This window comes from Podarcis cretensis (genome assembly GCF_951804945.1).
Source record: "Podarcis cretensis genome assembly, chromosome: 6".
Classification (NCBI taxonomy): domain Eukaryota; kingdom Metazoa; phylum Chordata; class Lepidosauria; order Squamata; family Lacertidae; genus Podarcis; species Podarcis cretensis.
In genome coordinates, this window is record NC_137175.1 from 59200473 (window position 1) to 59225313 (window position 24841).

General features: G+C 45.6%; 1 protein-coding gene and 1 long non-coding RNA gene across 7 annotated transcripts in view; one reads left to right on the forward strand and one right to left on the reverse strand.

Moving 5' to 3' along the window:
* The window catches only part of SSBP3 (single stranded DNA binding protein 3), a 171820-nt gene extending 159863 nt beyond the window's left edge, over positions 1 to 11957 (reverse strand). For 3 of the 5 annotated variants that reach the window (XM_079980762.1, XM_079980760.1, XM_079980758.1), the window contains exons 1-4: positions 11750 to 11951; positions 10817 to 10889; positions 10518 to 10579; positions 7732 to 7816 (exon numbers count right to left, since the gene is read on the reverse strand). In XM_079980762.1, coding sequence (XP_079836888.1) covers positions 7732 to 7816; positions 10518 to 10579; positions 10817 to 10889; positions 11750 to 11805 — 276 coding nt within the window. In that variant the 5' untranslated portion in view covers positions 11806 to 11951. Of the gene's footprint in view, positions 1 to 7731; positions 7817 to 10517; positions 10580 to 10816; positions 10890 to 11749 lie in introns of all 5 variants that reach the window. The other 2 variants (XM_079980759.1, XM_079980761.1) reach the window with 2 other exon arrangements.
* A 286-nt stretch (positions 11958 to 12243) lies between these two features.
* On the forward strand, positions 12244 to 19053 carry LOC307218507. Of its 2 annotated transcripts, XR_013839995.1 has the most exons (3): positions 12244 to 12381; positions 14192 to 14270; positions 17244 to 19053. It is a non-coding gene; the product is annotated as an uncharacterized lncRNA (long non-coding RNA). The 2 variants fall into 2 exon arrangements; XR_013839996.1 differs by lacking the exon at positions 17244 to 19053 and having other exon boundaries at positions 14192 to 14397.
* The last annotated feature ends 5788 nt before the right edge of the window (positions 19054 to 24841 follow it).

The following is a 24841-nucleotide window of genomic DNA, read 5'->3' on the forward strand; positions in this document are numbered from 1 at the left end:
AAAAAAAAAAAGAGGCAGAAAGGAGGCGGGTACCTGGGAAAAAAGATTTTGGCAATCCCAGCTGCCATTGAACCCAATGTGTTTTCAGTATGTGTGACTTTGGCTTTAGGAACGATTGCTGGAATGTAACCCCCACATAATCTGCAGACTTACTGTATACAATAGGCATGAATAAAACCAAACATGTCATAAAACACAATAAAATAAATAAAACAATCAACCGTCATCATGAAACAAGTAAAGGCAACCAAATTAACCAGAGTAGACTAATGTAATGTAGACTAATGTAACGCAAACATAGAAGTTCAGACATTTCGCCAGATTGATTATAGCAGCATCTGTCATGGTCCTGTTGTGAAGGCAATCCAAAAGCAGGAGCCACCACCAAGAAGGCTCTCTCTGTTGTGAACGTGTAACCAACATCACAAGGCAGAGGCGGGTGGAGAAAAGAGCTTAAGACACAGGCACTTCTTTGGCTTTGGAGTCCCAAGCCAACATCCTCAGTTATGCACCAAATGTTTTATCTTTCAAAAAACTAGCTCATGCGTCAAGCCATGGAGAAGGGTGCAAATCTCAGTTTAAAAAGTAATGTAAGAGCTATTTAGTGGACCATGAGGAGACTGACAACGATGAGAAATAATACAGGTATGTTGAAGTAAGATTATGCTCCAGCAAAGCAGAATATACTGTATGTAGAAACCCTTCTGCTCTTGGTAAAAGAAATGAATACCTGTTAGTTGTCAGGATTGCCAAGCCACTTTCTAATGGAACAGATCTCCACAGTTGTGGCTGCTGTGAGAATCTGAAAATGAACATGGGCTTCACATCACGAGGGAGAAGGACCTCTTTGAAGAAATGGATTCTTGTCACATTCTCCCAGCAATTAAGGTTAAGTCATGTAGAAAAAAATATTTATGTTACACCTACTGCTTTTGCATAAATGAAGCAAAGAATTATTTAGATTATAATTAACTGTTTGACACAACACACAGTTAGCAGGTATTTAAAGAAGAGAGAGAAAAGAAGTCTAGAATTTTTTTAAGAGAGGAGTTGTTTCTGCTAGAGCAAACAGATAGACAGCATATGCTGCTGGACCAAAATATGCCCTGTATAAAACTTTTAAAAATGTAATTCTTAAAATATTTAATTTTGAAAATATTATGTTAAAGTTTTTAGGGAGTGGTTCCAAAGGACTAATATCACCAAGGGAGCAGCTGGTTTACAACTTTAAAAACTGGGGGGGGGGGGGAATTGTGTTGAAAACAGTTTCTGAATTTTTGCACTCTCCCTTGAAGTTACACTCAGAGGAGCATGTGCAAACAGAATAATGCCACAAAAAGTATGTAGCGACAGTCAACTAGATTTAAGTTCATTTTCTGTAGCTGGAGGCCAAAATCGACTAAATTGGTTCTAGTGATCAAGTTTTCTGCAATTCCCCATTCTGTGTATTAGCTATTTGACAGAAATTCACTGCGGTATTTAAACTGGCAGTCATCACAGCTAACTCAAATTGTATTGGCTTTCACAGTGTTGAAACGCTGAACTGCAATCATCAATCGGCCAATTCCAAGATAACGCGGTGGTTGAAATTCCCTGTCATGCTGTACAATCCCTTTGTAGCTCACCAGCTCAGAAGATGCACAATAAAACCTGCAACAAGAGTGTCTGGCAACACCGCCACAATGTAATATGAGTGCGCCTACGGAGGGGCTTTGCCTAGAAGCAAGATAAAGGCAAGCGTGCCAACAGCAGTAAACCTCTAGAGAGAGTATAACATTTTCGTTTGGAAACGCACAGAAACACTGAAATTGGAAGCACATTTTGAATTTCTCTTCTCTCCTTCCCCCTAGACATTTCTTTTTTCTTTTTTTTCAAATTTCAAACCACTGAACCACCACATTAAAAGCACCACAGTTTTATCAAATTTCTACTCTACCCCAAGACTTGGGGAGAAATGTAACCAAGTGTATAAAATTAATAAGCTGTTTTCTGTTTTAAAGTCAACTTTGTACCAGTTTACACAGCTTCAAATTAGCTCAAGTTTTAACGAGTGACTTTAATGCATGCTTCTGCAAAAATATGTTGCAACCAAAAACATAAATTAGCGTAATTCTGCAAAGTCAGCCGAGAAATACAAGTTTTCCTGGGACTTTCTCTTCCAGAAGTGGAACAATGGCACAAAGCGGACAAGATATAGCCCCCTTTCCTCATCCCTATCTTGCCATTGTCCTATCTTCACAGCATTAATTGCTTTCTGCCCCAAAATTGGTCCCAGGTTCCCCTGTGGTGAGCAAATTTTGTGATTTGCAGGAAAAATAAATACCTTGGTGTTCAGCTCACAGGGAAATGTGGAAGAGGAGCATTTGTGCAGTCTCCAAAGCATAAGGAATATTCACCCATCCCCTTGGTACAGGATCTACATAGTACCATTCTACATTGCTGCTAGCAAGAATTCAGCACACAGTGTCCCAATCTCAAGAATTCCTTTCGAAGTCAGTACAGGTCAACCGTCTCAGAACTCTTATGAATCGATTAAGACACAGAAAAACCAAGAAGAACGAACACTTTTTGCTGTTTTTAATATTAAAAATGTTCTTTGGGGAAATTGCTTGTTGCTCCTGCTGCTTCTATTATCATATAGTTATATTGGGAAATGAAATGGAAGTTACACAGCATGGAAGTGCTGTTATACAGGCTGCTAATGAAGCATGGTCTCCCATTCTCTGAAGCATGTATTCGCCAAGCCTACTGATCTGGAGAGATTTGCTTCTTATACGTCCAAGTAGCCACACCTCAACCATAAACAATGGGAAAGAAGCATGCAAAGGAAATGATGCCAGGCTTTTAAATGCATTTCTCCAAGCACAGAATACTGTCTTTTATACACAATAGGTTAGGCACTCTCCCAAATTTTAAGATAATATTTTTGCTTTCAGGCCTGTGACACAAGACGAAAGATCAACCTCAGTACAGAGTCTCTACTGGTGCAGAGAATAAAGGAATCCACAAAATACGTGCATCCAAGTCATGCACATCTATATATATATATGTATAAAAGCCATCAAGAGCGTAAGAGAATTTTTACCAATCATACCGACAACCTAGAATAGCAGTTTATTTTTACTCCATCAACCACATTAGTCATCTGTCCATTCTGATCATGATTTGCACAGGCCCCCCGAGTGAAAATCTTTTTTAGAACGTAAACAGCAGTAGCTATTAACATGTTCTCACAATCCTGCATGTTCTTCTTGGAGTCTCCATTAAAACCTCCATAGTGTGTCAATCCAAATCATGCAGCCAACTATCCTGTAGTCTGGTTGGGAGCCTTTCTGAATGAGTCACCGTTCATTCATTAGCTGTTAAGAAGGCTTGTCGTTTAAACTATGTTACATGGAGGCAGAGGCTTAGAAGAAGAAAGTGGGAACACATCCTGGCTACATATAACAAGACCAACAAGCAAACTGATCAGCAAGATTTCTCAGGCAAGACCCTTCCATGTTTGATGCTTGGTCCAACTTCAGCGCCAGATGTTCTGCGCAGGGGCAGTAATTTAGAAGATTAGGAAAAGGGAGAAACTAGTTCAATGTTCTTTAATAGACTCAGTCCAATGAATCCTCTTTGAGCCCCTCCCATACATGAGAAATTGTCCTTTTCGTCTCCACAACACGCTCCAATATCTCATCCATGATGGCTTGCTAAGTTCATTATAGGAAGTGAGCTACAGATTTCGGGGGGGGGGGGGAACGACCACGTTTATAAGCTGGATACATCTATGATTAAAAGCAACATGGTCATGACAATACAGATTAGTCAACTACTTTAAAACCAACAGCCCTTTACAAATAATGAGTATAATGAAAAGAAGGGGGGAGCTGGGGGGGGGAGGAACAGAACATCTTTTTGGTCTTCATAATACATAAAACTAAAAAGGTAAAGTACTACTCAGGAGTGTTACGAAACTGTATTACACTAAGATTTTTCGAAACAAAACAAAACAATCAGGATTGCGTCTATTTGCTGTAAGCTTAAAGCAACATGTATTAAAGAAGTTTATGCGAATCATCTAATGCACTCATGCCTATTATTAGAATTATTACCCAGCTAAAAAAGATTAATTTCTCTAAATACCGTAAATCCTCAGACACTATTATAAGGCTGCTGCTAATGTAGCAGTACTGTATCTTGGATGCAAGCAGTATCCCTCCACACCTTATACTTTGCATCCAAGACCTACAGAGGGCATTCCAACATCATTAGAAAACTATGTTAAGCCACATTTCATAGGGGACAACCTTAACTCAGAAGCAACTTCCCAACCAAAAAAGAGACATGAGAAGAAGTAAAGAAAGAGCCAGCAATCCAAAATGGCAAATCCAGCAACGGATTAGTCACTACGTGTCGCGACGAAGATCCTAATTCTGAATGTATCCACCCGCATGCTTAAGTCCCCACTGGTGTCAGTGGAAGTTCTATTCCTTTAGAAGTGAGGCTCAAAACAATACAGACACACTTCAAGAATAATCAGAAACAGGCTTGACACTTGCAGTCCTAAATCTAAACAGTGTCTTGTGGCGAAGTTGCCACACACTAAGCAATTTGGCGAGGCCACCTCTAACTGGGATGCTGTGTGCTCTGCCTCAGTTTTCATAGTGACAGTCCTATTTGAGAGCTACCAATGAGGAGCAAGTAGGGGCAAACTCCTTTCCCATCCACCAAACTGCAGGGATATGGGGCTCCTCCCCATAGCACAACGTGGCCTCTTAAGTTTCTGCTACAAAAGCAAATTAAACTTCTGCTTCTGGGCACACTGTTACGATGGAAGCAAAACAGACCCAGGGTTAGGGGCAAAGTCGGGTTTTTGCCCCCAACTGAGCCATATTCCTTATGGCAGAAGAGTACTTCTTTCCACTCAGGTGAATGGCATTTATTTCTCACTACTCTTAAGAGGGCTTAACTTTGATTCAAGGAGGAGGAAATTACTTCCACTGGGATCTGAGTTGCTGGGGCTGAGTTTCTACTCTCCAACTATGTCCCTAAATTGCAGTCTAGTTGCCCACGGACTGTACAAGAAAGCAGAGAGTTTGCACCCTCTTCCGCCCTCCCCAGAAGAACACCAGGGCCAGGCTTCAACCATTGGTCTGAGAAGAAGCAGGCGCAGGGAGTTTGCTTCCCAGCCCTCTTCTGCCAGAAATGCTCTGCTGCCTAGGACTGTTCATAGAATCATAGACTTGGAAGGGACCACGAGGGTCGTCCAGTCCAACCCCTGCAGTGCAGGAGTCTTTTGCCAAATGCGGGGCTTGAACCCACAACCCTGCTCTACCAACTGAGCTATCCCAGAGTATTTGAGGAGAAACCATCTGGCTTCTGCTACCAGCCAGAGGGCTAAGAGTGAGAGCATCAAGGGAAGATCAGCCTGGCCACAACTAGGTAGATGCATCCACCTGCTCACAGCTCACAGCTATCCTCTGGAATGGTCCAGCTGATCTTCCTCGTCTATCTTTTTTCTTCTCCACTCTCCTTCCCTTATGTATCCTGTCTCTTTAGTTTGTAAGAGCCTGTTCCTCATTATTTTTAATTTTTATTGGTGCAAACTGTTTGGGGAGAGAACATTTGTCGAAAACAAACCAGGTCAATAAATAAATAAAAATGTCAGATTATTTTCTTCCCCTTTAAGTACAACTGCTTTTCTATGGGAAGGCTACAAATCAGGGCACAGAGCTGCAATGAAACAAACCACAGACTAGGGCTAAAGTTTTTTGTGGCCCTCTCCCTTGCTTTTTTCTTTCAAGACAGACAGTTTCCTGCTAATTCATGCTGTCACAGCCTACTCTTCTTCACGCAAAAGCAAGTGCTTTCCATCAACAAGTCAGAAAAACATCTTCTAAAGATTGTTCATCATTAGGCAAAAGGATCTCTTTGGGGACTTGGTCAAATCGAATACACAAAACCAGATCAATGCCCGGCCATCTGCCAATTTTCTGGGAAACATAGTTCTATATTCCTGGTACGGCTGCATCAGGAGGAGATAAAATTAAAAATGTAGGTTGTGGATTTAATAGGAAACTCTCCTTTCAAAAGTTGATTCTGCAGAAGAAAAATGTCCATGATAAACACAGAGCAATGAACATTTTCGAAGTTTTCTTCTAGCCTAGGAAATCTGCCTACAAGTAAGCTCTCAAACCTTTTACTAAAAGCTGCTTTAGATATCATCAAGAAGAGCTATTGTCCTGGAGTTTGTGATCCTCAGAACAGAAACGAGGGACCCAGTTCATATGTTACCAGAACAACAACTCTGAAACCATATTTCTTTTGTCATGTCTCACCCTGCTCCAGCAACATCCAGAGAGATAAGCAAGGGATGAATTATCCCCCTCTTCCCTGTGTTAGTGAACCCTTTTTCCCAGGGAGCTGGTCTGAGAAGGAACCATATAATTCAGGCAACACTATAGCTGTTAACTGACAGGCAGAAGGCTATGGAGGGAGCAGCTCCCCTAATGATCTTAACTTACAAATCATGTGAGAATTTGATTAAAACCAATGGGGTCTCTTTCCAAGTAAATACTTTTTAACCAGGCTGCTCACTTCCGACTCACTTTCCCCACAGACCACAGCTTCTCACCCTGCATATTATTTTGAGGCTCAGCTCAATGGAAACGTGGACAACATTCGGCAGCTTGCTTTTTCCCCACTGAAACTCATCTCCTTACAAATCCTTCAGTCTGTGTGTTGCAAAAGAAAAAGGACAAGATGCCTTTCCTTTTATGAACTATCAAAATCTACATCCTCCTGGGAATCCATGCTCTGCCATCACAGGTAAAAGCTGACAAGTCAAAGTTTATCCAGAGCAGTTAGCTTGGGGCAATGTCCCCTCTAACAGGATAGGGTCACTAGAAACAGCTCCTAACATTATCCTCCGTGGGGCTTGTAGCTCTATAGTTACTCTCACAACATTTCCCACCCCCCACCCCTTCCACCGTAACAAAGCAAACTCCAGATGCTCGTATCGCAGACACCTGCTATTTATTTGGGGGTAATCAATATCACATCAGAAAACAAAAATGCAAGATTCTCCACCTCGATTCAAACCCTGCATACAATACCTCACCCTTCCTCTTACAGTCAATTTTGTACCTGCAGCCCATACAAAAATTCAAAATTAAAGAAATCATGAAGTCTGCATTGCAGTCTTAAGGGGAAAACCTTTGCATTGATATTTTGAACCGAGTCTATTGGTTCTCAAAGGCTACAGTTCTAGGCCCACTTACCTGGGAGTAAGTGGGGCTTACTTCCAGGTAAACACGCACAGGACTGCCCTGCACAGCAACCTTACGACAGATTCATAAATACAAACAGGCCCCGATGAGCTTTAAGAGACATTCTTCTCCTGGAGAAAGAGCATTCCACATTCAAATACAGCCACTCACTTATGTCAGAAAGTTTGCAAATGAGATTTCAACATGATAAATATCGCCACTGCATCTCTCCTTCACCCTGCTTATCCTGCGTGCCACTAGGAAGATGCATGGCGATGTAACTAGATCAATATGCACCACCTTAAAGTACTCAAGATAAGTATCTGAACTAGATTCACATAGCTGTGACTTTATAAAATATTATTCAACCAAGTCAGAATGGCAGCAGTGGCAACACCCTTTTCTCCCCATTTGCTCCGGTGTGCCGTATTCCCATGAGTTTCTAGTCAAAAGGATTAAAAATTAAGTTACTCACATAATCATGAAAGGCTTTTGCTTCACTCGAGTGTTCGCAAGTATCTCGCCTTTCCGGAGCTGCACAGTAAAGGTCCCAAAATACACTGTAGGGCAAAGGAAAGAGAGAGAAAGAGAAGAGACAATGACTATGAACCTGCACAATATACAACACCCCCATACAGTGTTTGGTATGAAGTCTGGCCATGTCAACAGTTCAGCAGCGAGGAGCATCTATCTTTTGCCGAGAAGCATTCACTTTATCACCTTTGTTCCACTTGAGACTTCCACCTCCAGCAACATCCAACTAGGCAGGCAAGATGTGCATTTGGGGAAGCAAATGTTATTAATGTGTAGATTCCCATGAAAGTGTCCAAAGACAAGCTGAACTTGGGGAAGGGCCGTGGCATCTGCTTTGCTCGAGGAATGTTCTGGATTCAATTCCTGCCACCTCTAATTAGGACTAGGAATGCCCCCTCCAAAAACTTGGAGATCACAGTTAGTGACTCTGGAACACTGGAAGAGATGGGCCAATGGTCCGACTCACTATAAGACAACTACCTGTGTTCCTAACTTTGGGGCATTCAAGCTCCCTATATTTAGACTCGCTCTTTTGTTTCAAGAGATTTCTTTCCGCAACCATTCGCTTTTGCTCATCTTGCCGGGGCTAGCCCATCCTGCTGTTTCCCCTCTATGCTCAGGCTGAACTTTTACTTTTGGACCTCTTACACACTTACTGCACATTCAACAGCACTTTTAATCGTCCTCTCGCTAGAACCGAATGCGTCCAATTCCAGCTGTTGTGTTGGTCCATTAAACCCGAACACATCTCTCTCTACATATGAAGCCATATTCCAAACCAGAGTGCAATCCATTAGAGCTGTTTCAGTTTGACATTAAATGCCATACTGTCAATACAACATTGATTTCATCTTCTGTCTTGGATGTTGCACATATATAAGCACCGCCATAATGGAAGCCCCTTAGATAATAAAACTCACTGTCCTCCCCATGTTAGCTGCAGTCACTTATACAATTGCTGACTAATCTAGTGCTGTGTAGTGTAGTGGGCAGAGTGTCATGAGGAGACCCAGGTTTAAAATCTCCACTACCATCATAAAGCTCACTGGGTGACCTTGGGCCACTCACTGGCTCTCAGCCTAACCTGCCTCACTGGGTCCTTGTGAGAAACACCTGGGGGAAATGGGACAAGCACATACACTACCTTGAGCTCTTTAGAGGAAGAGTGGAATAGAATAAAAAAATAAACACCCCTTTTTCTTTTTCTTTCTCTCCCCTCTCCCCCATAACCTCACAATGCATATTGACAACAATGTCTCACATCGAATGTAACTAACATGTAGAAAGGACTCTATGAACTGAAAACAGATGTTATGTTGTTGTCCATAAAAATATTTTAATAAAAACCTTTAAAAAAATGAACAATTTCAGTCTCCCCAGGCATTCAGGTAAATAATGTGGGGTGTCAGAAAATATCCAAAGTGCTCCTGCACGGTGGCTGTTTTTCAAGTATCAAAGACTCCAGGTGCTAACATATTTTTCTTCTCAACTTTTTCTGACCAGTACTGACTGCATAGCCTGACACTATGCACAAACCCCAAGCACTGTAACAGACTGGGAAACAATCCAAACAGCATTAACCTGGGCCAGCTGACGGAGAATGTTCTGACAAAAAAAAAATGCTTCTGCTAACTACACACTAGAAAGAGAAATAAAAAACCTTTTAGCTCTCCTGCTCTACAAGTTCAGAAGCAAGCAGCCTTCAACTCCATGCGCTACCTCAACCTCTTCTACTCAGATAAACTACAAACCAACCCACAAGCCTAATCCAAAAACTGCACCGCTTACCTAAGCAACATGTGTCCCTCAGCTCTCCATCTTTGGGTGTCAAGCCTGTCTCACATACGGTCATGTTGAAAGCGTCCTGTTCTGCATTACTAGCAAATTGCCCAGACACATAGTAACTTCATCACATGCAAATGGTATCAATGGGGTTTACTGTCAAGAATTGCCCTTCGGAACCGGGTTGTAAGAAATGTTTCTATCACCCAGCATCAAACTACCAATTGCACAACTGCTCCAGTCAAGTTGAAGCTGCCCACTGGACTATCTGCGTCTCTGACATAAATTCACAAGGGAGAGACAACCTCATAGCAAGTAGCATTGATCAGTAACTCTGTGCAGAACATAGGGGAAAGTGCCAGTGTTTCTTTGAAACTTTTAAAGTAAAACTAGAAATCTATCAGCAAGACTAATAAAGCTCTTCCCAAGGAAACGTTTCAGGAGAAGGCAAATACATTTATAAAAAAATTCAGCGCCTGATCTATCCTGTCACACATTTACACCTTAGCATCATAACAAGGGTGGGGGAAGAAACAGAGCAATAGGTGTAACTTGCAGAAGTACTCCATATATTTTCTTACAAACAGCAACACATAACTGTCCTATGACTGCACTCTGAATCACCATACGTAAGGAAGTAAAGGCTAGAGCTAGACCCCCCCCCTTATGCCTTGATTAATGATAAAGGGAAGCTCAAGCAACATCTATTTTGTATGACTTGGAAACAGTTACAACTGATCAAGACTTTCTTCAGTACCTTTTTCTCCAACACTTGCTGACCTAAATCCCAACTAGGATGAAGAGAGGAGCTCACAGTTCAACTATGTCTATTTCTCAACGCAGGAACACACTCCAAAACTTTTGCCTGGGACATTCTTTCCCACTTACAGTCAGTTAAGCATAGGAGTTTCTATTTTGGGGAAGAGAAAGCAGCAGCCCACTTACCACCACCACGAATGTAAAAACCCAGGAGGTTCTCCTAGTGTGATGTTTTTTTCCCATCGGATCTGTAAACAGCAAAGGGTGCAAAGAGGTTAGATACTGGGAGAAAAAGATGCTTCCTCTGCCCCCAGCCCCCACTTCACCTCCCCTTTCCCCAAACAGCCTCTGAGGCCCAACTAGCAATAAATGGCAAAAGGTGATAAAAAATTCAAAATGGAGGCTACAGTGCCTGCTTCTGAAAACAAAGGCCATCTAAAACAAGGGGTGAGGGAAGAGGGTCAAAAGTAAACAGAGCCACTCACCTCTGATAAAAAGGTCTGTGCTGATTTCTGTGCTCCTACATGCAGCAAGTATTCATACACATACAAAGCTAACCTGTAAAAGGACGGAAGAAAAGAAAAAGTGGTAGAGAAGGAGCAAGCGGCCACTCTGCCGAACAAGACTTTATAGGATTGTCCCACTTCCACGCTGAGCTGCCTCTCACTTCAGTGGGGATGAACCCAGGTTTAAAGCAGGGCAGTGAAGAAATATCACTTCCTTCCTGCCTCCAGAGCAGAGAGCAAGGAGCGCTCTCCTTCCCGCCCCGCGCAGCCCCCATCCCACCTCAGAGATAAGTTGATACTAGCTCAGGGCAGGAAACAAAATGCAACTTCTGAAGGCACATGCCCCATTTGCAAGGCAGCCAGCAGCATCCCCCAGCCATTCATTAAAGCTTCCAGGAACCCAAAGCGAGGTGTGGGGAGGGGGGGGGGTTGAGGTCTTTCTCCACTAGTGCCTGGACAGATTTGGGGGAAGGCCAGCTGGGTCTAAGAGGGGTCCCGCACCCCAAAATCCTCTTCTACCCAACCCCCCGATTTGCCCAAACTTGCAAACTCTAGAAGCGAAGTGGGAGGGCCAAGGGGAAGCCTACCCATCGCTCATCCCCTGGACAAAGCCCTTCACCCCTTCCACTTGCACAGACGGACAGACACTTCAGACAAAAGGACGCGGTGCATGCGTTCCTCCATCGTGCTTTCCGATCCGCCACCCTCCGCTCTCCCTTCCACCACGAAGCCGCGGGACCGCGGTAGGGAGAGATCCTTTCCCCGCCACGACCACCCGGCTTCCACCCCTGGATCGCAGCCTCCATGCCCGTCCCCTCCAGATGCCCGAGCTCCCCGAAGACAATGAAGGGACGGTGAGAACGCCTGTCGGAGGAAACCATGCGCGGCTGCTCCCGGTGCCTGGGCGCTTACTTTTCCCGAGCCTGCCCATCCGAGGGCACCGCCGAGCCTTTGCCTTTGGCGAACATGGTCCGCAGCAAGAAAGAGGCGAAACCGAAGCTGCCGCCGCCGCCGCCTGGATCTCTCCGCTGCCGTTCGGTCTCCCAAGCCTCGCGCCTTCTCTCAGCTGTGGCTCGCCCAGGCTCCGCCGCTGGCGCCGCGCCGATCGCCCCGGTTTCAGCTGTCAAAGCCCCAGCCCCGGCCTCGACCCCATCGCCCTGCCCCTCTCCGCGGCTCCGGCTCCTTCCTCAGCTGCTCCTGCTGCTGTTGCTGCTGCTGCCGCCACCGCGGCTGCCCCCGGCTCAACCGAACGTGGCTACACTAGGGATGGAACGCGGCGGGCGTCAACGTTCCACAATGGATACATTCCCCGGCCAATCGGCGGCCTGCGGGGGGAAGGGTTGCTCCGCCCCCGAACGGCGAGTTTAAGGTGGCACCGGGGGAGATGCTGCCGGGCAGGACGAGGCGGAGAGAACCGCGCGCCGGCTGCTTCCTAAAGGGTCCCCTTGGCTGGGAGGAGGGCCTCCGCGGCTCCGCCTCCTCCTCCTCCTGCCGCTGCCGAGGGGCTGAGCTGCCTTCCTTACCCGGCTCCCTCCTCGACCCAGGTACCCTCCCCTAATCCCAGCCTCCCCACCAGACGCCCTCCCGCTGTCTCGCTCGCACCATTCACCTTTCCCACATGCGCCGCCCTGCTCTCACTCCTCGCCCCAGCCTCCCCGCGTGCGGTTTGCACCCGCTACAGCACGATTCCGCGCCGCACAGCCAGCAGCCCCCTCGGCGCCCCATTTTGCGCCCGTGGCTGCACCTGCCTCGCTCGATCCCTATCCTAGCCCTCCTCCTGCCCTTTGCTTCTCCCTCCATCCTCTTTGCTCTCGGCCGCTCCAGTTTCTCCGCCTTCCTCTGCCTCCCGACCTCCCGCCTCCATTACCTTTCATATTGCGGCCGCTAGAGCTGCCCAGGCTGAAGCTGCGATCCTCAAGCCCCTTCAGCTCCCGAGTACATTTGTGTGTGTGTGTGTGTGTGTTCCTCGGTTGGGACTGGATCGCAGCGCAGAAGTGCGCAAAGTGAGAGGCTCATCTCACCCTCCATCTCAAGGCGTGCTACTTACTCAGAAGTAACTCCCACCTTGCTCAGTGGGGCTTACTCCCAAGGAAGCGCGAATCTGTGGTTTGCAGTGGGATCTCGGCTTCGCCAGTGGAATCTTAAAAACGGGGCCTCCTGATGGCCATGGTCCATTCATTCATTCACCTTTTATACCCCGCTTCTAAACACCTTTATTAGCAAGTAAGCCGTACGGAGCTCAACGGGACTTAACTCCCAGTCCTAGTAAAAAGGAACAGGAGCGGCGTGGTTGGACCACCTTTGCATACTCCTCCGGTTCCCCATCTCTTCCACCCACCATCCCGCCCAGCTCCTTTGGTCCGCTCCAGGCTATTTTGCAGAGAAGGGGGTGTCGTGTCTTGGTCTTGCCCACCTTTGCAGAAACCAAACTAAAACCGCTTTTTAAAAAATGTTATCTTACACCAGGATGGCCCTAACATAAGGACCTATTCAAAATGCCTCAAAACGGAGGGAGCGACACCTCCCCAGATTAATTTTTTTAAGGCGGGGTTAGACACAGAGAATTGGGTGGAGGTTTGAGGAAGTTTTGGAGAGGGGGCACCGTTTAGGAGATCTTTAAAACACGGGTTTTAAAATGATACCCGTACCCCCGAAGAAAAACCTCAGAGATGCCTGGGGGCTATGTATGATTCAGGAAAAGGCGCCTTGTATCCTTCAAACAATAACTCCCCACCATCTCCCCATCCCTGTTAACAGCTAAAGACCCACATTTGCGGTCCGTTTCTCTCCTGAAGCCTAAAGTTAGAACCTCCTGAGAAACTGGGAGGGAGAGCTTTTTCCAGCTTCCCCCCACCCCGCAAATGTCGGTGCCTTTCGCTTTAAATATGATATAACCCGTTTGCTACTGTCCCTTTAAAAAAGACGAGCTGAAAAAGCTGTGTAAGCGCTGATTGGCTGCCTGTTTGGATACATCCTTAGGGGGGACTAGAAACTGTTCGCCAGGGTTGATTTTTTTTTTTTAAACTGTGCTGTTCCAATAAACAAGTAACGCCCCTCCCCCTTACATGCCTATCACCAAACAATTAAAGGGTAGGTCAGTGTCCTGGGGAAAAAACAGTGGAAGAAGGAAAACTCAAACCCAGAGTTAATATAAACTACAAGCGCGCACACGCCCATTAAAGTTCGGTGATATTGTTCAAAGGTGTATATTTGTTTAAAAGGGGGCAGAGTCGTCTTAACGTGAGCAGAGCCCCTGAGTGATCTGTATTATGGATCTTTAGAAAGCGAATATATCTGCGTTTTCGGAGTAATGTTCCTTTCTCCTCTCTCTCTTCCCCCCCACCCCGCCCCCAGGAAACGATACAGCCCGGAGCTTTGTACTCGCCTTGATTTAATCTGTGCTATGCATGGTTACTGAGGCTTCCAGGGAAAGGTAACATTCAAAGGCTGCAGAGCACTCTGTCTGCGGTGGAAACTTGCAAGTTTTAAGATTTTTTTCCCCCGGTAGGTGGCATGGAATTCACAGAAGGAAAAAGATACTCACCGCCACAGATCCCTTTGATCCCTTTAAAAAAGCGTTTCCATATATATATATATATATATATATATATATATAAACACATTACACTTAGGAGTTGTGTGAGCCATCAGTAATTGAATTAGTTTGGTACAGTTGTTGGGGTCAAAATTCCTTAAAACCATAAAGGCTAGCAGTTTTCTTGCTCAAAATAAATCCTTTGCTTTCCTGGTGTTTATTTCCAATGTTATTATTTTTATCATCATTAGCATATGGGGGTAGTTTAGGTGATCAACTTTTAGATGCATGATGTAGATGGACAAAATTCAAACACAAATCAGAGGAGGAGTTTCATTTTCTCTGATTTAAAGCAGTGCCTGCATTGTTAAAGTAACTTTCCTTGTAGGATCTCAAGTAAAGGTCAAAGGAGTTGGATGTGTTTGACAGCTTGGAGAAAACACGATGAAGAGGCAATATGATAACCATAGTCAAATATTTGTAGGGTTCACACATAGATGACAGAGCAAATTTGTTTCCTGTTGCTCCAGAGGGTCAGGCTACAACCAATCAAGTTAGAATTACAAGAAAGGAGATTTCAAGTAAGCGTTAAGAAGGATTTCCTTTTGCCATGGGGTGCTGGACTAGATAGACCACTGGCCTTATTCAGGAGTGAACACAGAGATGGGCCACATCAGGGGTAGGGAATCTCGGCACTTTTCCCCAGGCCACTAACTGGTCCTGATTCACAACCTGGGGGCTTTTGCTGGAATGTGTCTTTGAATTCTGACAATGCCTCTTCCTTGACTAGATGGAGGACAGAGCGGGCGTTTGAGTTTGTGTAGAACAGGCTTCCTCAAACTTGGCCCTCCAGATGCTTTGAGACTACAGTTCCCATCATCCCTGACCACTGGTCCTGCTAGCTAGGGATCATGGGAGTTGTAAGCCAAAAACTTCTGGAGGGCCGAGGTTGAGGAAGCTGTACAGAGGTAAAATCCATACATCCGCCCTCTGGCTCCACCTGCCACTGTCACCTGGCCCTTGGAAGGTTGCGCAGAAGGAAATGTGGCCCCTGGCTGAGAAAAGGTCACTCCACCCTGGAGCTAGGCGATCTTTGAGGTCCTTTCTAATTCTGTGACTCTAGAATTCTACTTTGAACCTAAGAAATCAATGAGGGTGTTAACAATTACAGTCATACCTCAGGTTACAGACCCTTCAGGTTGCGTTTTTTTGGGTTACGGACTGCCGAAACCCAGAAGTACCGGAACGGGTTACGGCGGTTGCGCATGAGCAGAAGTGCTAAATCGCGCTTTGTGCATGCGCAGAAGCACAACCCGCGCATGCACAGATGTGCCGCTGTGGGTTGTGAACATGCATCCCGCACAGATCACGTTCGCAACCCAAGTGTCCACTGTATTGGAAATCACAGAGGGTGGGGGAGGACGGTGCATAGCTGTCAAGTGTCCCTTATTTGAAGGGACAGTCCCTTATTCCAGCGCCATGTCCCGCTGCTGTCCCTTATTGATGGATGTCCCTTAAATGTCCCTTAAATGATGTCCCTTAAATTTCAAAGGAAGCAGCTCCTCTCCCTCCCTCCCTGCTGGCCAGGGAGGAGGGAGGCTCCAACTGTGTTGCTTGGCTGTGTTGCTCACCCAATAAGAAGTCTAAGAACGACTGGGGGGGTGGAGCTTGCATGCCTTGTGTGTGGCTAGTTAATGCAAGCTGAGCAGGTTTTTGAATGCTGGACACCATTTTGTTGCACGTGCTGCTGCAAACTTTGCAGTGCAAAGCCAGGCTGGGGAGCCATCTTAAGTTGAGGCTGCATAGGCCTTGTGGTGCATGTGATTCAGATTCTATTCAGTTGAACCTCTGGTTACAAAGTTGGTTGGACAGTGTTCTCGAAGCTACCAGCATGAGTTTGAGCAGATTGCAGGAGGACAGGAAGACTGGAGTGCCTGGAACAGGTGAGGCTGCAGGTCCCTTATTTTGGCTGCTGGTCCCTTATTTTCAAATCTGTAAGTTGACAGCTATGGGACGGTGCTCCTTGTTGAAGAACTTCCTGCATAGGAAAGGCACAAGGACTCTGCAGTTTCCCTCACTTAGGGGTGGATGGGTGGATGTTTTAAAAACATTTATCACAGCAATTTTGCATGTGAAACCAGAGGGAGTGAGAAGGGTGTCTTGCAGTAAGCTGCATCAGCCGCTGTGGTTTGCTCCCAGCAGAGTTCTGTGCTCTGTGAAAATGTCTGAAAACAAGAGCTGCTTTTTACCACAAGGGGTTTGTATGGGATATCGCTTTTGGGGCCAAAGTGTGCAGGCAGCACTTTGCAGGAGGCAGAGCTAAATATAGTGAACCCTGCAAAAACTATGCTGCTGGAGCCTCCTTTCCACATCATTGTCAGCTGTGGATTCCAGGGTCTGTTTGCAGAGGAGCAAATGCTTGCAGAAGGATGTGGATCCAAGGAGTCACAGAATTCCACTGTCCATGTGCCCCTTTGCAGCATCTCAGGGTCAAAGTGGGATTTTTGGAAGTACTCTTTCTGCTTTCTCCAAGTCAGAAATACTGAAGAGGGTCTGTTCCTAACAGATCTTTGACCCCTTCCTGAGCCGATACCATTTCGTGCACTGACCAGTTTCCTTCCCTGTCCTGGAAATGCCAATCGATACCATGAGCAAGCAAAAAACGACAACAGCAGCACACAAGAGCAGCAGTTTCAGAGAAGGAAAACAAAGCTCACTCCAGCCTTCTTATCCTGAAGTGTGATCCTTGAAGAGGGTTGTTTTTCTTCCTTGGAAACCTGCATAAAGGGGAACATTTGCAACGCCTATGATTTGTGTTATGAAGCTCTGTTTCCAGCATCTCTCTTGCTAGCTAGTTTGCTTTCCTTCCAGGTATTTGGCAATACGTGGCCTCCTCTTCCTCTGCGCTCCGCGTCCCTTATGGTCGGGTGCTGCAGTGAAATCAGAAAAAGAAGCCCTTATTGGTGACATCAGCCTCCACCAGAAGGATTAAAGAGATGTGCCAAATTCAGCCTTGTGAGCTCACTGCAAGGAGAACCAAGTGGATACACATGATGGGCTGGGAAGGAGCCAACCTTCCCTTTCAACATAAACAGCTTCCCAAAGTGGAAAGAGGAGGAAGACGACTGCCGAATGATAGGAATGCATGTTTGGGACTGGGATATTTACAGACCTAACCCCAGCTTTCTGCAGATTCTCTTAATTAAATGTGGCTAAATATGATGGACATTTTTCAAGCATATCTGAAACCCGATCTTGCCATGCCTTGTTCCATTTTAAATCCCCTTAATGCCATGCTGGCCTACTCCTCTTCCACTGGGAGGAAAAATACTGAGCAAACTTTCTGGGTACTTGCACAATATGGATGCGGTTTCGTACCTCAGCTGCCAAATCCTTGTGCAACGCTGGGCACACTGCTGTATCATGCCACAGCTGTACATCTGTAAAATGGGGATGATCATAATAATAATAGGACTTCATATCTGATGGGACCTGTAACGGTAAACTTGTTAAAAATGAAAGGGGGAGCATTAAGGCATTGCTGCGTTATACAAACAAAATTGTACATTCATTCAAGATGCTTCTGTTGACACGCAAGCCCCCAAACCTTGTGGGCCTCAGATATCTGAAGGAGCACTTCCTCATGTGTAGACCTGCCCAGGTGTTACATTCTGCAGGCAAGGTGCTGCTAGCCACTCTGTGAAACTTGTGAGATGGCAGCGCAAGAGAAGGTCTTTTCTGTGTCATGCCCCCACCCCCCAGTGTGAAATGCCTTCCCTTGTCCTTGAGTCCATTTTGATGTCTCATCAACACACATTATATCTTACATCATGGGTTGTCAACATGGCACCCACAGAGACCTTCCCTGGTGACTGTGGGATCCTCTCCCCATTTCTTAACAAAGAGAAAGCTCCCCTCCCTATCTAATTGCAGTACAGGGTTGTGTTTAAAACTGGGGAGAGTTAACACACACACCACATAAGACCCCTGTATAGAAAGCTGCTTTCAAGTACAGTTACCACAGAGGAGAGAGAGTTTGGGAGGGATTACCCCCTCCCCAGCGATGACCACACCCTGCCTGCTGAAAACACCCTCATTGCAACTGGGCTTCGAAGAAGACTCCTCTTGGCTCCAGTGCGGCCAGGCCTAATGGCTGCAGGACAGAGATGACCTTCCTAAGAACTTAAGAGGAGCCTCCTGGATCAGGCCAAAGGCCCATCTAGTCCATCATCCTATTTTTCTCAATGGCTAATGTGGACCTCCAATTCCTAGAGCTAACAGGTAGGAGGTGGGGGTTAACTCTTGCCTCCCCAGCTGCACTCTCCAAGAATGAGGCTTGTGGGGCAAAGAGAAAACATTGCTTTCGAGGCTCAACACTGCTGGGAATGGGGGATGAATGTGTGAGAGGGAGGTCTTATCTGCTGGGAGCCTGAGGGCCCCATTCCTGCCCCTCTCTACCTGGCTTAGGGCGGGGCCTAACAGGCTTCATAAGAACTGCTGCTGCTACTGCTGCCCAGCAAGGGGTATTTTGGGGAAAGTTTTGTTGGGAGTTTTGCTGTTATTGATATTATTTTTTGTATCTTTATGTGGAAATTGTTATGTTTGGTTATGTAGTTTTGATGTGTTTTATTTATTTTTATGACTGCTTTGTTATTTTTGTAACTATGTAGATCTTTTCATATTGTAAGCCGCCTTGAGCATTGTTTTAACTGTGGAAAGGCGGCATACAATTAAAATGATGATGAGTGCAGTGTGGTGCATGCATGATGTTCCCAGCTGTTTCTCCAGTTTGCAAATTTGCCCACCCCCAGGTTTCCAACCTCTGTATTGCCTGGTTTAATTGTATTATGCTGAATGTAAGCCACGGGGTGGGGTGGGGGGTGCTGCCTGGTGAAGAGTTGGATATAAATGCCTACAGATAAATAAACTGAGCGTCAGCAGCAGCAGCTACCTTGGTAGAGCATGAGACTCTTCATCTCAGGGTTGCGGGTTCGAGCCCCACATTGGGCAAAATATTCTTTTATGGCAGGGGGTTGGAATAGATGACATTCGTGGTTCCTCCCAACTCTTACAATTTTATGATTCTATGAAGTAAGCCCGACTGAACTGTAGAAAAGCAAAAATAACTATGGCGCTATATTGTGAAATGCAATATTTCTAAGGTGAAATCACTTCTGTGGCTTTTTAAAGACTAATTTTGAAAATTTCTGAGCCATATTTTCCATCTAGGAGGGCTCCTGTACCTTTAAGGTGTGCAGAAAAGGGAATTTCCACGTGTTATGCAAGCTACAGCTGCCAAAATCCCTCCTGGTCACCCTAGTGACCTTTGCATGTTAGCGTGGATGATCAGGGGGTTTATGAGTTGTCCCATTTTTAAAAACTGTGTGCATGCAAATCTGCCATTGCAAGAAAATCAACCGGATTCTTTATCAAAGCAAGCAATGACTCATCAGCCCAGTAGAATTGTTGGAAGTTTCCCAGAAGCATGTTGCAGATGGTGATCAAGAAGTATGTAGATGGGGGTACTTGGATTCTTTTAAAAGTCTGACTAATACCCACACTAATAGTTTCTAAACTAAAGCAGCAGCCATGGGATAAAAGGATTGGTTTGCTTGAGGCGAAGGGGGAGTTAAGCAGAATAAAAATGGAAACAGTTCATACTAGAAAGGAGTAACCAGTGGGGATCAGCCAGATTCAGTCCTGTTTATATGTGCAGCAGAATGAGGTGGTAGGTGGGCAATTTTATTTTTCAGTAGTCAAAAGCTTCCTGCAAATAGACAGAAATCAGGCAAAGGCCAGCAACAGACATTTTCTCCCTGCTGACTGTGTTTGACAAGGCCAAAGGTAAATTATCATCACCCAGTGGCATAGCCCAAAGGGGCAGTTGCCCCAGGTGCAAAATTGTTAGGGGTGCAAAATTTCAACACCCAGTGCTGCCTGAATACAACTGCGCACTTCCATCACCGGGCTCCATTGAAAACAACTTCTCCATGCGAACCAGGAAGTGACCTCTCCAAACAACTTACCTCTGTGGCTGCAATCTTTTGGGTAATGCAGATGCCTTTATGCAGTTGAATGCACATGCATACTTCGTTTCCCTACCTCTCACCCTCCTCCATGTGGCCCTGGACTCTGGCAACCCATTCTATGCCACTGTAACACCACACCCACACCCACCCCACCCCACCAACACCATATGCTAATGGCTAGATCTTCGACTACTCAGTTGATATTTCAACATCTCTCCCTGCTTCAAAAATGGGGACAAAGTAGAATTTCTCAGCTATCTCCAAAGCATGATTGCCAAAGTAGCCTGGACAAGAAATAAGTTCTGCCCAGGTAACATCTCTTGGAACCGGGGTGGGACGTGGGCACTTAAAGCACCACCTGCTCCTACACAGACTTGCCCAAACGATTTATTATCGTTTGGTTGCCAGGTGAAAAACTGTTCTGTTTGCCTGGGTGTTTTACACTGATGCTTCTATTTATTGGTTTCTTTTTCATTTGTTATTATCTGTTGAGGTGTTTTTTTCCTGCTGTAGCAATTTGCCATTGTTGTTTCATGATATTTAGTGTGTTGTTGATGATGATTTTAAAAAACCTCTTTTGCTGTTTTAGGAGTCAAGGCTGAAGATGTTTTAATAAATATCAATATTGTGTTGTTTGGATAAGTGATGACAGTGGCGACGAAAGCCCCGCACAAGAGGTTTAGCTCTGTTTGAAAGGCAACTCCAGGCATCCCAGTTCTGTTCATCAGCTTGTTATGTTTCCAACCAGTTCTCCAGAGGGCAAACTTTGTGAAACCTGTATTGTACTTCCTTCCCCTTTCCTTGTCTTTGCCGTTCTGACATTCATTTCTATGGAAACGGGAGCATAAGTAGGAACTGAGAGGCAGCTCCTGAAACTAGCAAGAACTCCTGATCACAGCCATTGGCTTTTGGATACAGTTTCCATGAGAACAGATGTTTGGTCAGCATTAGTAGTGGGGGGAGTCTCAGAACAGATCTCTCTGTGTGTTAATATGTTCGTGTACATGCATGGGAGAGACTGCCTGTCTGAAATCCTGAAAAGCTGTTGCCAGTCAGTGTAGACAATACTAGTTTGACTTGGTTTAAGGCAGCGTCCTATGATCCTGTCTACAAAAACATTTAGGATTCATTTCTTTTTTAAAAAAAGTCACCTGAATATTGCATAACCGCTTTAATACTACATGGCTATAGTAATTAAATGGCTTTGAAACACCACTACATCTTTTATAAATAGTTACTTTTTTAATCCTCCCCACTGCTGCATGAATGTGAACAATCCACCGCACAGCAAAGTTTTACAAAGAACCTCTATTTCCAGTTGGTTTAAGTTATTCAGCAAAGTCCTTTATGTATTGTTATAAACTGAGGGGAGGGGAGGCTCCCCTAAACCCAATAAATTAATGTATGGGGTGTTAGGGGAGGGGTAGCGCTTCTGGTGGGGCACATGCAATGCTCCTTCTATGATAGTTTGTTCGCCTTTGGCCCTGCACTCGTCTCTCACCTGTGGCTCCTAGAAGCTGTCAGCATGTGCCAGTGGCCACACCCTGGGAAACAGGTTTGACTGGCCAGCTAAACCAGGTCAGGGTAGCCAATGGGTCTCAACTCCCCAGTGAGTTAGGGCTTTCCCCTAGGGTTGCCATATTTTGAAGAGCAAAAAAGGATGCTATCATTTTAAACACCCCTATTATGTTGTTTAGTCGTGTCTGAATCTTCTTGACCCCATGGATCAGAGCACGCTAGGCACTCATGTCTTCCACTGCCTCCCGCAGTTTGGTCAAACTCATTAGTAGCCTCAAGAACACTGTCCAACCATCTCGTCCTCTGTCGTCCCCTACTATATGTAGGCTATAGAAGCTGTGATATATTGCTGAGGGGGGCAGGAGAAGAGAAGAGGAAAGCAAGTCTACAACCACCAGTTATGGCTCTGACTCATCCAGAAATTATAGCCAGAGACATTTTGGCAAATAAAAAAAAAATCCACCCAGACAGAAATTTAACCCCTGAAAAAGAGGATGTGTCCTGGAAAAAGAGGACACATGGCAACCCTACCTTCCCCTGCAAGCAATGACAGCTTCCAGCAGATGAGATCAACCATCCAGTGGTCAAGAAGGCAGTTTCTGCACGTGCCGTAGAGGGAAGTGAAGGACAGATAGAGCTGGTCGAGCTGGGAAATAGAGAAGGAAAACTCTTATCCGAAACCTCTTCTGCCTTATGGGACATCTTCAGCAAAATAAAACGCTAAGAGGTAAACCCTACAGAATTCCAGAGTAGTGTCCCTAAGATGGTTGGACGGTGCCTTGTACACCTCCTTCCAGCAACTCCTGCAGTTAAGGTGCTGCCAAATGTATTGCTCTGTTTTCCTTTGGACCACATCAGCAAGGCTGAGAACGGGGTCTTGCCTGGGTAGCCCTGGACCTCCATACACACTGCTCAGGCTTGCGCTCCAGGGAGGACACTTTGGTGCTACTAACACAGCAGTTTGACTTCACCCCCTCCCTCCCAGAGGCACGTTCCACTGTCTCTCCAGACGGACGGAGGCCAACAACAGCAACAACAACATGTCAGAATCTGGCTAATATATGGGATAAGAAGGGAAAATACAAGCTACAGAATTGTGTCAGACATGGAGTCCCTGGGCCTCACCTGGCTGGTTGGATGCAAACCATCATGAAACAATGGCCAAGCATCTACACATCTAAGAAGGTTCTCAGATCTGGGCAAAACAGGCAGTGCAAAGGTGATATAGAGGGTTGCAGGGTGACAGAAAAATGTCTCCTTTTGCAGGAGGCTGTCACGGTCTGGCCTACAGGCAATCAAAGTTCTGGCTGAGGACGTCGGGAATGGGGCCAAAATGGTGGGGTGGGAGCAGGAACGAGAGTCCAGAAGCCAGGGGTCTGAGGATCAGGAAGCAGGGAGTCACAGAGTCAAGGGTCCGAGGGTCGAGAAGCAAGGAGCCATGAAGTCAAGGGTCTGAGGGCCGAGAAGCAAGGAGTCAAGAAGCCGAGGTCCGAGGATCAGGAAGCAAGAAGCCAAACGCAGCAAGGTATGAAACAAGTTGCTGTGTCAGAGAGTCAAAGGGAAATGCTGACCTTATATCCCTTCCCGGCTCTTGCCACCAGACGCAGTGAGTTACCAAGCGGCCTCACCTGTGTGGCCGCGCCTTGCCTCTCCAGAACAAACTTAGGAAGGCCCCAGTCCTGCAAAGCTCTACTGGTCACAGGGCCTGGCTCCTGCAAGCACTCCTGACAGAGGCTTGGGTTTTTGGCTAGAGGTATGCTGGGAAGGAGGAGAACAAAGGTGAGACTGCCATGAGCTGCTGCACAGGCCTGAATTCCATGCAGTGCTGGTTGGAGGAGGCTGTACTAAGAGACCCGGAGCCCTAAAAGACTGCTGCATTGGACCCCAGCTTGCTGAAGCTAGGAGAGTGGCAACAAGAAGCACTCTTGGGGTATAATGTTCTGCACCCCCTCCATTGCAGACTTCCAGGTGTAAGTGTGTGTTAATAAACCATATTTCTTAAAGACACTAGTCTCTGCTGTGCCTTGATTTTCCCAATGGAAATACAACCCCGGGTAAGTGCCTGGATCTCCTCGGGTATCACACCACTTGTGGGGTGGCATGTAACAGTATCAATGTGTGTGTGTGAAGTGATTCGGTCAATTAAGAGTAATTGTGCCTGAGATCGTAATAGGCTGGTTCAAGAGAACAACATGTCCTTACTCAGCCATTGATAGTTTTGGATGTATCTAGGATGCATGTATACCCTACATTTAGAGCACATTATTTCCTCCCAGCAATCTTGAGAACTGTAGTTTGTTGAGGGTGCTGCGGTTGTAGTTCTGTGGGCATAAACTACAGTTCCCAAGAGTCTTGCTTTCAGTGTATATATGTAGCCTTAGTGTGATTTACATTTAACTCAACAACCATTGGGTAGGATCCAGATGAACACCACAATCCTATAGACACAGACTGATGTAAATCCTATTGAGTTTAATCCCATTAGAGCTTAATCCCAGGTAACTTAATATAAGATTGCAGTTTAAATTAGATTAATTTACATCCCATTAAAATCAGTGGAACCAGATAGTCATGGTGTAATTAAATTTAAGTTCCATTTATTTCAATGGGAACTAATGCAACCATCTTGCTCTGGATCCAACCCCTTATTTGTAAATCTGGAGGAATTTCTTAAAGGATATAAACGTGTGTTTTTTAATGGAGTCCTGTTTCACTTTCAAATAAGTTCTGCCCTGCCGTCTCATTGGCTAGCCCAAACCCAGCCTGAGTTGTGTCCAGGATCCTCCCTGACTTCAACAAACAGCAGAATCAATCCTACACATGTTTACTTAGAAGTAAATATGGCTCCTGCCGAAATAAGGGCTGAAATGCATCCAGCAAGTATATTATTTCTGCATAAATAACTTTATCTGTATTAATTTG